This window comes from Mustelus asterias, unplaced genomic scaffold, assembly GCF_964213995.1.
Source record: "Mustelus asterias unplaced genomic scaffold, sMusAst1.hap1.1 HAP1_SCAFFOLD_1973, whole genome shotgun sequence".
Taxonomy (NCBI): Eukaryota; Metazoa; Chordata; class Chondrichthyes; order Carcharhiniformes; family Triakidae; genus Mustelus; species Mustelus asterias.
The window spans coordinates 1-13,275 of NW_027591918.1; the positions used below are offsets into that span (position 1 = coordinate 1).

Below are 13,275 nucleotides of genomic sequence, written 5' to 3' on the forward strand. Positions count from 1 at the left end.
TTCCCCGAGGCAGCGGGAAGTGTAGACGAGTCAATGGATGGGAGGCTGGTTTGCGAGATGGAGTGGGCTACATTCTCGACCCGTTGTAGTTCCTTGCGGTCTTGGGCAGAGCAGGAGCCCATACCAAGCTGTGATACAACCAGAAAGAATGCTTTCTATGGTGCATCTGTAAAGTTGGAGGAGGAGTCGTGGCGGACATGCTGAATTCCTTAGTCACCACCTTCTATCTCTCTCCCTCTCCCTCTCCCTCTCCCTCTCCCTCCCCCTCTCCCTCTCCCTCTCCCTCTCCCTCTCCTCTCCCTCTCTCCCTCTCCCTCCCCCCTCTCTCTCTCCCTCCCTCCCGCTCTCCTCCCGCTCTCCCTCTCCCTCTCCTCTCCCTCTCTCTCTCTCTCTCTCTCTCTCTCCCTCTCCCTCTTCTCCCTCTCCCCCTTTCTCTCTCTCTCTCCCCTCTCCCTCTCCCTCTCCCCCTCCCCCTCCCCCTCTCCCTCTCCCCCTCTCCCTCTCCCTCTCCCTCTCCCTCTCCCTCTCCCTCTCCCCTCCTCTCCTCCTCTCCCTCTCCCTCTCCCCTCTCCCTCTCCCTCTCCCTCTCCCTCCCTCTCTCTCCCTCCCTCTCCCTCTCTCCCAGCTGGAAGCTAAGGAGGCGGACAAGTCTCAGCAGGACGAGGTGTTGATGTCGGCTGCCATTAGCCTGATCTGCGAGTGGGCACAGCGGGTGCTAATGCGACAGTTTGACACAGTGGTGGACCTCGCCCGCTTCCTAGTCAAGGAGCATCTCATCAGCCCCAGGACCAAGAACGCTGCCCTGGTGATGGAGGAACTGTTGACGGGTGAGTAACAGAGGGGGCCACGTACCCCTGCCTTGCACAACCCCCCCCGCCTTCAATTCCCCCATCACTGAATCCCCCCACTATCAACATCCTGGGGGCTATATAGAAACATAGAAAACTACAGCACAAACAGGCCCTTCGGCCCACAAGTTGTGCCGAACGTATCCCTACCTTTTAGGCCTACCTATAACCCTCCATCCTATTAAGTCCCATGTACTCATCCAGGAGTCTCTTAAAAGACCCTATTGAGTTTGCCTCCACCATCACTGACGGCAGCCGATTCCACTCGCCCACCACCCTCTGTGTGAAAAACTTCCCCCTAACATCTCCCCTGTACCTACCCCCCAGCACCTTAAACCTGTGTCCTCTCGTAGCAGCCATTTCCACCCTGGGAAAAAGCCTCTGAGAGTCCACCCGATCTATGCCTCTCAACATCTTATACACCTCTATTAGGTCTCCTCTCATCCTACGTCTCTCCAAGGAGAAAAGACCGAGCTCCCTCAGCCTATCCTCATAAGGCATGCCACTCAATCCAGGCAACATCCTTGTAAATCTCCTCTGCACCCTTTCGATCTTTTCCACATCCTTCCTGTAATGAGGCGATCAGAACTGAACACAGTACTCCAAGTGGGGTCTGACGAGGGTCTTATATAGCTGCATCATTATCCCCGGACTCCTAAACTCAGTCCCTCGATTGATAAAGGCCAGCACACCATACGCCTTCTTAACCACCTCCCCCACCTGCGGGGCCGATTTTAGAGTCCTCTGGACCCGGACCCCAAGGTCCTTCTGATCCTCCACAGTACTAAGAGTCTTTCCCTTTCTATTGTACTCCTTCGTCCCATTCGACCTGCCAAAATGGACCACGACGCATTTATCTGGGTTGAAGTCCATCTGCCACTTCTCCGCCCAGTCTTGCATCCTATCAATGTCCCTCTGTAACTTCTGACCATTGGCCATCGCCGAACCCCCCCATTGTCAACATCCTGGGGGTTACTATTGACCAGAAACTGAATCCCCCCATTATCAACATCCTGGGGGTTATTACTGACCGTAAACTGGACTGGACCCAGTCATATATGGAGTTTCAGAAGATTGAGAGGCAACCTCATTGAGACTCATCAGATTCCCAGAGGGGGTTTGACAGGGTAGATGCTGAGAAGTTGCTTCTCCTTGTGGGAGAGTCTAGGACCAGAGGATATAATCCCAGAGTAAGGGGGTCACCCATTGAAGACAGATTTTTTTCTCTCAGAGGGGGGAGTGAATCTGTGGAATTCTTTCCCGCAGAGGGCTGTAGAGGCTGGGTCGTTGAGTATGTCCCAGGCTGAGATAGACAGATTTTTCATCAGTCAGGGAATCGGGATAAGGCGGGAAATTGGGACGCTGAGAATTATCATTGTCACATCAGTCGAGATTTCATGGAATGGGGGAGCAGATACGATCGGCCGAATGGCCTCCTGCTCCTACTTCTTGCGCAGCAGAAACACCAGTGTGGGAGCAGATGGGCCGATCAGCCAGTTTTTGGTGGGGTTAAATCCCAGAGACAGGGTGGAGACGGACGCAGACGGGGAAATTTGAAGTGGTTTTTTTTTTGTGCGTAGTTAGGAGGGGAGGTTGGCCCTGCTAACTCGCCCAATCCTCACCTCCTGCGGCTGTGCGTCTCTTGCAGAGAACATGCTGCAGTCGCAGAAGGACCCGAAGACGCGGCAGACGCCCAAAAACGCGGGGCAGGAGAGCGAGGTGAAAACGGCGGATCCACAGGTGGGCACCCCTCTCTCTCTCTCACTCCCGTATGGGCGGCACAGCGGGGTTAACACTGCTGCCTCACAGCGCCAGGGACCCGGGTTCGATTCCCGGCCTCGGGTCACTGTCTGTGCGGAGTCTGCACGTTCTCCCCGTGTCTGCGTGGGTTTCCTCCGGGCGCTCCGGTTTCCTCCCACAGACCGAAAGACGTGCGGGTTAGGGTGGATTGGCCATGCTAAATTCTCCCTCAGTGCAACCCGAACAGGAGTGTGGCGACTAGGGGATTTTCACAGTAACTTCATTGCGGTGTTAATGTAAGCCTACTTGTGACTAATAAATAAACTTTAAACGCTCACTCCTGGCAGCTGGGGGCATCCCCAGGCATAACAGTTTAGCTGCCCTGTGCGTTGAGAGAACCACAGTGGCTAGGCATGTGCTGAGGGAGCGCCGCACTGTGGGAGGGTCAGTGCTGAGGGAGTGCCGCACTGTGGGAGGGTCAGTGCTGAGGGAGTGCCGCACTGTGGGAGGGTCAGTGCTGAGGGAGCGCCGCGCTGTGGGAGGGTCGGTGCTGAGGGAGCGCCGCACTGTGGGTCAGTGCTGAGGGAGCGCCGCGCTGTGGGAGGGTCAGTGCTGAGGGAGTGCCGCACTGTGGGAGGGTCTGTGCTGAGGGAGCGCCGCACTGTGGGAGGGTCGGTGCTGAGGGAGCGCCGCACTGTGGAAGGGTCAGTGCTGAGAGAGCGCCGCACTGTGGAAGGGTCAGTGCTGAGGGAGCGCCGCACTTTGGGGGGTCAGTGCTGAGGGAGCGCCGCATTGTGGGAGGGTCAGTGCTGAGGGAGCGCCGCACTGTGGGAGGGTCAGTGCTGAGAGAGCACCGCACTGTGGGAGGGTCAGTGCTGAGGGAGCGCCGCACTGTGGGAGGGTCAGTGCTGAGGGAGCGCCGCACTGTGGGAGGGTCAGTGCTGAGAGAGCACCGCACTGTGGGAGGGTCAGTGCTGAGGGAGCGCCGCATTGTGGGAGGGTCAGTGCTGAGGGAGCGCTGCACTGTGGGAGGGTCAGTGCTGAGGGAGCGCCGCACTGTGGGAGGGTCAGTGCTGAGGGAGTGCCGCACTGTGGGAGGGTCAGTGCTGAGGGAGTGCCGCATTGTGGGAGGGTCAGTGCTGAGGGAGCGCCGCACTGTGGGAGGGTCAGTGCTGAGGGAGTGCCGCATTGTGGGAGGGTCAGTGCTGAGGGAGCGCTGCACTGTGGGAGGTAAAAGGACATCAACTTCCCCTTTTCTTCCAGCCGAAGCAGACGGAGCCCCCTAAAGGGACGGCAGCAGCCCCCCCGGGTGGGAAGGAGGATCGGCCGGTAGCCCCCCGGGCAAAGCAGACCACCGCAGCCGACGTGGATAGCGTCATCAACCGTTACCCCCCCATCTGGCCCAAGGCCCAAGTCAAGAAGGTGCTGGCCATCTCCCCGGCGCCCTGCATCGGCCCGGCTGCCGTGCCCGTCCGGATGGGCACCACGGTGCCCCTCGCTCTACCGCCGGGCTCCAACAGCGGAGGGGTGGTGTCCACGGCCCCTCTGCCTCTCCTCAAGAAAGTCACCGTCATCCTCCCCAGGGCGATGCAACTCCCGGGGCCGGAGGCAGGGGGTGCCGCGCTGACCCAGGGTCTAGAGCCGGCCGCCGGCCGCAAGTCCGAGGGGGCCGCCGGCTGCAACCCCCCCAAGGGGTCCGCCGCCGCCCCCCACACGCGACCCGCTGGCTCGCCGGGGGATAGGCAGGCTCCCAAGAGGAAGCGGGGGCGCCCGCGCAAGTTCCTGGCACCCCAGCGCCCGCCGGAGCGCGAAGCCGGCTCCGCGGCCCGGGTCCCCGACGCCAAGGGGGTCCCCGAGGCCGCCCGCCTGCCGCCCCAGGGCCCGCCCCCCCACCCCGCCCCGGAAGCCACGCCCAGCCCCCGCCTCTCGCCGCCCGCCCCCTCCGCCCTCCCCTCGGTCACGGACAGCGCCGGCGAACCCCCGTCCCGCAAGAGCGGCGTCCCCTCGGAGCCGGGGGCCCGCAAGACCTCGGTGATCCGGCCGGTCTGGTGGACGGGCACGACCGAGGGCCGGAGGACCCGATCGCCCACGCACACGACGCCCGCCGACACCCAATGACCGCCGCTCATTCGCCCGTCACCTGAATCCCCGGCCAGGACGTGGAAGGGGGCGGACATTCGACTTGGCGCGGAGGGCGTCTCAGAACGGGCGCCGTTGTCTCCGCCAGCCCGCACCAGGACGGATTTCGCCGGACGGGGCGATTACTCGGAGCGGAGGGTACATCCCGTTCCGCGCTGCCCGTCCCAGCCGGAAGGGAGAACTCACGGGACTAATTCCGATTTGCTGAAAAGAAACTCTCTCGTTGCCTTCCCCTTTCCGAGCGGATGTTGATTTTTATACTACGCTGTAACGATTCTGCCAAAAAAATAAGCCACCCAAAACATTTTGGGTCCAGACTCAACCTCAGACGCAGACGTGATAAGTTTTTCTTTCCCTTTTATCGTCCCCCGAAGGGAAGGCGGGTGGTGGGATCTACGGCGTATCATGGCCGCCCAAACAGTCTACAGAGTCTACTTTGCCAGACATCCAGCAGCGAACAGACCTCCCGTCCGGCGCCGTAGCAAAGACCAGCTAAAACGCAGTGAGTGGAGGACAGCGACGGGCAAATCGTCAGCGCTGAATTAGCCCCCCTCCCTCCCTCCCTCGTCACGCGGGACCCCAGGCACGCTTGACGGCGGCAAGGGGGGAATTAGACGTTTAGCTCGGTACTGTCAAACTCATTTCATCTGACTCCATTTTACATCTCTTAATCTATTTTAAATTATCACACTGTCCTTAATTCCTGCCCCCCACCGCCAAAAGCAAGGGCTACTCGTTAATCATAGAATCCCTACAGTACAGAAGGAGGCCATTCGGACCATCGAGTTGGTACCGACCACAATCCCACCCAGGCCCTAACCTCGTAGCCCCAAATATTTACCCTGCTAATCCCCCGGATACTAGGGTCAATTTAGCACGGCCAATCCACCTAACCCGCACATCTTTGGGCACTAAGGGTCAATTTAGCACGGCTAATCCACCTAAACCTGAACATCTTTGGACAGTAAGGGGCAATTTAACATGGCCAATCCACCTAACCTGCTCATCTTTGGACACTAAGGGGCAATTTAGCACGGCCAATCCACCTAACCTGCTCATCTTTGGACACTAAGGGGCAATTTAGCATGGCCAATCCACCTAACCTGCTCATCTTTGGACACTAAGGGGCAATTTAGCACGGCCAATCCACCTAACCTGCACATCTTTGGACACTAAGGGGCAATTTAGCATGGCCAATCCACCTAACCCGCACATCTTTGGACACTAAGGGGCAATTTAGCATGGCCAATCCACCTAACCTGCACATCTTTGGACACTAAGGGGCAAGTTAGCATGGCCAATCCACCTAACCTACACATCTTTGGACACTAAGGGGCAATTTAGCATGGCCAATCCACCTAACTTGCACATCTTTGGACACTTAGGGGCAATTTAGCATGGCCACTCTACCTAACCCACACATCTTTTGGACTGTGGGAGGAAACCGGAGCACCCGGAGGAAACCCACGCAGACACGGGGAGAACGTGCAGACTCCGCACAGACAGTGACCCGAGCCGGGAATCGAACCTGGATCCCTGGCGCTGTGCGGCAGCGGTGCTAACCACCGTGCCGCCCAGGGGATGACTTGTGAATGAATTGGAGCCGGTGCGAGTTGGGCCGACGAAGCTTTGGACGGCCCCGAGGTTACAGAGGATGGAGATGGGTGAGCAGGCCAGGGAGTGTTGGAAACGAGTTAAGTGTGGAGGTAATTAAGACATGGTAGAGGATTCCTGCATCTTCTGGACTGGGGCAAGGGCGGATACACGTGGCGTCACAGAGGTGGACATCAAGTAGAACGAGAGATGATCAAATAGGATATTATTAAACTAGAAAGAGTGCAGAAAAGATTTACTGGGATGCTACCGGGACTTGATGGATTGAGTTATAAGGAGAGGCTGGATAGACTGGGACTTTTTTCCCTGGAGCGTAGGAGGCTGAGGGGTGATATTATAGAGGTCTATAAAATAATGAGGGGCACAGATCAGCGAGATAGTCAATATCTTTTCCCAAAGGTAGGGGAGTCTAAAACTAGAGGGCATAGGTTTAAGGTGAGAGGGGAGAGATACAAAAGTGTCCAGAGTGGCAGTTTTTTCACACAGAGGGTGGTGAGTGTCTGGAACGAGCTGCCAGAGGTAGTAGTAGAGGTGGGTACAATTTTGTCTTTTAAAAAGCATTTAGACAGTTACATGGGTACGATGGGTATAGAGGGATATGGGCCAAATGCGGGCAATTGGGACTAGCTTAATGGTTTCAAAAAAAGGATGGCATGGACAAGTTGGGCCGAAGGGCCTGTTTCCATGCTGTAAAACCTCTATGACTCTAATTGTTGAGATACAAGGGTGAAGGGTGGCTTAGTTCCGTGCTTAGAGTATGTGTAAAGGGAGACTGCTGGGACACTGGACACCAGCAGGTCAGATGGCTAAGGAATGCTGTGTTTTGCCAATAAACCGGTGATCAAGAGAAGTAGGATCCCCACCTCATTCTGTCCGAGGCAATGAGGGAGAAACCCCCTCCCGTTGCCTGAGAGGCAGAGGCCAACAACATGGGGGTGACTGCCCAGAGAGGCAACAGTAAAACGGGCTGTTACCCAACAGGGGAGAGCACGCGCGGGGCTGCAGGGAGAAAGCCAGCGCAGACACAATGGACCACATGGCTTCCTCCTCCTGCACCGTTGGCCGTCCTGCAACATGGTGGCAGCAAGAAGTTGGGAACCTGGGGGGTCACCGTGAGTGTGGTGGATGCGACTTTCCCTGGAACCGTGATGACATCCGGACGCACACACAAAAAGGAGGCTGCCATTCCCCCGTCTTTTCTCCACCCCCTGTACATTCAAATAATCGCCTCTGAGGGGATTGTTATCGGAAGAGGTAAGAGTTACAGGGCTACGGGGAGAAAGGATGGAGAAGCGGGGTATCTCTGACCATAAGATATAGGAGCAGAATTAGGCCACTCGGCCCATCGAGACTGCCCCGCCATTCAATCATAGCTGATACTTTTCTCATCCCCATTCTCCTGCCTTTTCCCCATAACCCCTGATCCCCTTATTCATCAAGAACCTATCTATCTCTGTCTTAAAGACAATGACCCGGCCTCCACAGCCTTCTGCGGCAAAGAGTTCCACAGATTCACCACTCTCTGGCTGAAGAAATTCCTCCTCATCTCTGTTTTAAAGGATTGTCCCTTTAGTCTGAGGTTGTGCCCTCTGGTTCTAGTTTTTCCTACTAGTGGAAACATCCTCTCCACGTCCACTCTATCCAGGCCTCGCAGTATTCTGTAAGTTTCAATAAGATCACCCGCCCCCATCCTTCTAAACTCCAACGAGTACAGACCCAGAGTCCTCAACCGTTCCTCATACGACAAGCTCTTCATTCTTGTGAACCTCCTCTGGACCCTTTCCAAGGCCAGCACATTCATCCCACGACATGGTGGCAGTGAGTGGGGGGAGCGGGATTGGCTTCCAGTGCGGGATAGCACTCCCATTAGGTGGCAAACGTTTGCCAGTTAATTCTTCGGACATCCGTTGCGGTTGTGGGTTCTCCCACCTTAGACCCCCCTAATAATGGACCTGGTTCCTCCACCTCCACGTGCCTGATTCAGACGGCCCTCCCACACTCCCATCCCAACCCAACCGGCTCCACATTGCTTGGGATGACCTATTTAATTTCAACTATAGAATCCCTGCAGTGCAGAAGGAGGCCATTTGGCCCATTGAGTATGCACCGTTGCCACCCAAGGCCTATCCCTATAACCCACACGGACTTACCCTAGCTAGTCCCCCTGACACTGAGGGGCAATTTAGCATGGCCAATCCACCTGACCTGCACATCTTTGGACTGTGGGAGGAAACCGGAGCACCCGGAGGAAACCCACGCAGACACGGGGAGAACGTGCAGACTCCACACAGTCAGTGATCCGAGCTGGGAATCGAAGCTGTGAGGCAGTAGTGCTAACCACTGTGCAGCATTTGGAATGACTCCAGCAACATCAGGGAAACTCGCACACACCACAGGAGGCCACTCAGCCCTCCATACCTGACTCTCTGAGCTATCCAGTTATCCTCATCCAGCCCAACCCCACTGAAATGTTTTCCCTTCCATTATTCCCCCCTTTTGAAAGTTCCTATTGAATCTGTGATCTTTCAGGCAGCGCCTTCCAGATCACAACAACTCACTGGGTTTCAATCAAAATTCTCCCCATCTCTCCCCTTCTGGTTCTTTTCCCGATTTTCTTCAATCTGTAGCCCCCTCTGGTCCCCCCCCCCCCCCCCCCCGCCTCACCCCCGCCCAATGGGAAACACTTTTTCATTTACTCCATCTAACCCCCCCCTTCCCGATTCTGAATGCCTCGATTCAATCTCTCCCATAACCTTCCCTGCTCCGAGGAGAACGATCCCAGCTTCTCCCAGTCTCTCTGTCTGTCTTCTTCTGTGTCTCTCTGTCTCTCTCTCTGCCCCCCTCTGGCTGTGTGTGTGTGTGTGTCTCACTCTCTGGCCCTCTGTTTTTGTCTCTCTCTGTCTATCTCTCTCTCTCTCTGTCTCTGCCTCTCTCTCTCTCTGTGCCTCTCTCTCTCTCTCTCTGCCTCTCTCTCTCTCTCTGCCTCTCTCTCTCTGCCCCTCTCTCTCTCTGCCTCTTTCTCTCTCTCTGTGCCTCTCTCTCCCTCTGCCTCTCTCTCTCTGTGCCTCTTTCTCTCTCTGCCTCTCTCTCTCTGCCCCTCTCTGCCTCTTTCTCTCTCTCTGTGCCTCTCTCTGTCTGTGCCTCTCTCTCTCTCTGCCTCTCTCTCTCTGCCTCTCTCTCTCTCTGCCTCTCTCTCGCTCTGCCTCTCTCTCTCTCTCTCTGCCTCTCTCTCTCTGCCCCTCTCTCTCTCTGCCTCTCTCTCTGTGTGCCTCTCTCTCTCTGTGCCTCTCTCTCTCTCTGCCCCTCTCTCTCTCTCTCTGCCTCTCTCTCTCTCTGCGCCTCTCTCTGCGCCTCTCTCTCTGTCTACGCTTCTCTCTCTCTGCGCCTCTGCACATCCCTCTCTCTCTCTGTGCCTCTCTCTCTCCCTCTCTATGCCTCTCTCTCTCTGTCTCTCTCTCTCTGTGCCTCTCTCTCTCCCTGTCTATGCCTCTCTCTCTCTGTGCCTCTCTCTCTCTCTCTCTCTGTGCCTCTCTGCCTGCACTCCCCTTCAAAAGTTGCACCACATGCTGTCTGTCCTCACTCTGCCCGCTTCACCAGTCTATGACATCCTGAATTGTCATCAGCAAACTTTAAAACAGGGCCCAGGTGTAGTCCGTAAATGTCTGTGACAGAATAACAGTTGCAGCACAGATCTCTGGGGCTGTCACCTTGTTGGTGTGAAGCACCGTGCACCATACTCTGCTTTCCGTCTCTGAATTAATTTCCTGGGGGACACAGTCCCCCTAACGCTGCTTTGATTTTACTCACAAGCTCCCCGTGTCTCTCGGTCCGATCAAACTCCAATCCGCCAACCCCACCCTGCTCCCCGCTTCCTCCAGTGTGACTGAGGACCAGACCCGATCAGGGTTTGATGTGGAGTTCTCAGGCTGTGTTGTCCCCCGATTTGGCACAATTTGATTCGATGGCGAGAGGTTAGGAACTTTGGAGAGGTAGAGAAATTGCACGGTGGCACAGTGGGTTAGCATTGCCGGCTCACAGCGCCAGGGACCCGGGTTCGATTCCCAGGCTTGGGTCACTGTCTGTGCGGAGTCTGCACGTTCTCCCCGTGTCTGCGTGGGTTTCCTCCGGGTGCTCCGGTTTCCTCTCACAGTCCGAAAGACAAAGAACAATACAGCACAGGAACAGGCCCTTCGGCCCTCCAAGCCCGCACCGCTCCCCGGTCCAGGATTGAATCCAGGATCCCCGCCCAATTTTCCAGCCTATCTACATACTAATATCCTATCCACCGAGCTGTCCCTCACAGCTACGATGCTTTGTTCATCACAACCTATTAACTCACCCCCACCCCCCCATTCCAGACCATGTGATCCGTGCGGGTTAAGTGCATTGGCTATTCTAAATTGTGCCTTAGTGTCCAAAGATGTGCAGGTTAGGTGGATTGGCCGTGCTAAATTGTCCCTTAGTGTCCAAAGATGTGCAGGTTGGGTGGATTGGCCGTGCTAAATTGCCCCTTAGTGTCCAAAGATGTGCAGGTTGGGTGGATTGGCCGTGCTAAATTGTCCCTTAGTGTCCAAAGATGTGCAGGTTGGGTGGATTGGCCGTGCTAAATTGTCCCTTAGTGTCCAAAGATGTGCAGGTTGGGTGGATTGGCCGTGCTAAATTGTCCCTTAGTGTCCAAAGATGTGCAGGTTAGGTGGATTGGCCGTGCTAAATTGTCCCTTAGTGTCCAAAGATGTGCAGGTTGGGTGGATTGGCCGTGCTAAATTGCCCCTTAGTGTCTAAAGATGTGCAGGTTAGGTGGATTGGCCGTGCTAAATTGCCCCTTAGTGTCAAAGATGTGTGGGTTAGGTGGATTGGCCATGCTAAATTGTGCCTTAGTGTCCAAAGATGTGCAGGTTGGGTGGATTGGCCGTGCTAAATTGTCCCTTAGTGTCCAAAGATGTGCAGGTTGGGTGGATTGGCCGTGCTAAATTGTCCCTTAGTGTCCAAAGATGTGCAGGTTAGGTGGATTGGCCGTGCTAAATTGTCCCTTAGTGTCCAAAGATGTGCAGGTTGGGTGGATTGGCCGTGCTAAATTGCCCCTTAGTGTCTAAAGATGTGCAGGTTAGGTGGATTGGCCGTGCTAAATTGCCCCTTAGTGTCAAAGATGTGTGGGTTAGGTGGATTGGCCATGCTAAATTGTGCCTTTGTGTCCAAAGATGTGCGGGTTAGGTGGATTGGCCGTGCTAAATTGTCCCTTAGTGTCCAAAGATGTGCAGGTTAGGTGGATTGGCCATGCTAAATTATCCCTTAATGTCCAAAGATGTGTGGGTTAGGTGGATTAGCGGGGTAAATATGTGGAGTTACGGGAATAGGGCTTGGGTAAGATGCCCTGTTGGGGAGTCGGTGCAAACTCGATGGGCCAAATGGCCTCCTTCTGCACTGTTTGGATTCTGTGATTCCATAATGCCTTTCACATATTTGCCAAGATTCCCTCGGGAAGTGGAACCATCAATTCTGGGAATGATTTTTTGCACTACTGCCTGGTTTCCATCGGAGAATGTGTAAAAAATCGAATACAGGATTGGCACAGTTTTCCAAGTCTATTTTTTACGTTTCTCAATGAACAAGTTTCCTACCAAACATGGCTGCCATCCCAGCGAGACGTTCCGGGACCAAGTCTTTCCGGCTACAGATAAAACAAACTTGCATTTATGTAGCACCTTTGTCAGAGCAAGGTGGTCCCAAGGAACTCCATGGCATAGAAACATAGAAACCCTACAGTGCAGAAGGAGGCCATTCGGCCCATCGAGTCTGCACCGACCACAATCCCACCCAGGCCCTTCCCCCACATATTTTACCCGCTAATCCCTCTAACCTACGCATCCCAGGACTCTAAGGGACAATTTTTTTTTAACCTAGCCAATCAACCTAACCCGCACATCTTTGGACTGTGGGAGGAAACCAGAGCACCCGGAGGAAACCCACGCAGACACGAGGAGAATGTGCAAACTCCACACAGACAGTGACCCGAGCCGGGAATCGAACCCGGGACCCTGGAGCTGTGAAGCAGCAGTGCTAACCACTGTGCTACCGTACCGTGCAGTGGGTGGGGTGGAGTGGAGGGGAGTGGTGCTGGAAGCATAGAACCCTTACAGTGCAGAAGGAGGCCATTCAGCCCATCAAATCTGCACCGACCACAATCCCACCCTATTTCCCCGAACACCACACATTTACCCTGCTAATCTCCCCTGACACTAAGGGACAATTTAGCACGGCCAACCACAGCATGGTGGCACAGTGGTTAGCACTGCTGCCTCACAGCGCCAGGGACCCGGGTTCAATTCCCGGCTCGGGTCACTGTCTGTGGAGAGTCTGCACGTTCTCCCCTCCGTGTCTGCGTGGGTTTCCTCCGGGTGCTCCAGTTTCCTCCCGCAGTCCGAAAGACGTGCTGGTTAGGTGGATTGGCCATGCTAAATTGCCCCTTAGTGTCCAAAGATGTGCTGGTTAGGTGGATTGGCCGTGTTAAATTGCCCCACACTGGCCAAAGATGTGAAGGTTAAGTGGATTGGCCATGTTAAATTGTCCCTTAGTGTATAAAGATGGGCAGGTTAGGTGGATTGGCCGTGCTAAATTGCCCCTTAGTGTCAGGGGGATTAGCAGAGTAAATACATTGGGTTATGAGGATAGAGGGGGCTGGGTGGGATTGTTGCTGGTGTAGGACTGATGGGCCGAATGGCTTCCTTCTGAACTATAGCGATTCTATTCTATGAAATCTATGATCCACCTAACATCTTTGGAATGTGGGAGGAACCCGGAGCACCCGGAGGAAACCCAGACACGGTGAGAATGTGCAGACTCAACACAGACAGTGACCCAAGGAATTGAACCCAGGTCCCTGGAGCTGTGAGGCAGCAGTGGTAACTCACTGTATCACTGTGCCCACCCACCCGTG

At 55.3% G+C, this 13,275-nt stretch overlaps 1 protein-coding gene across 1 annotated transcript; it reads left to right on the forward strand.

Moving 5' to 3' along the window:
• Nucleotides 1-625: 625 nt before the first annotated feature.
• Nucleotides 626-5,054, forward strand: LOC144489056 (uncharacterized; the record flags this gene model as incomplete). Its single annotated transcript, XM_078207006.1, has 3 exons — nt 626-827; nt 2,497-2,588; nt 3,852-5,054. Coding segments are annotated over 3 exons (1,149 nt in total), but the record flags the coding sequence as incomplete, so codon positions are not given.
• Nucleotides 5,055-13,275: the final 8,221 nt, after the last annotated feature.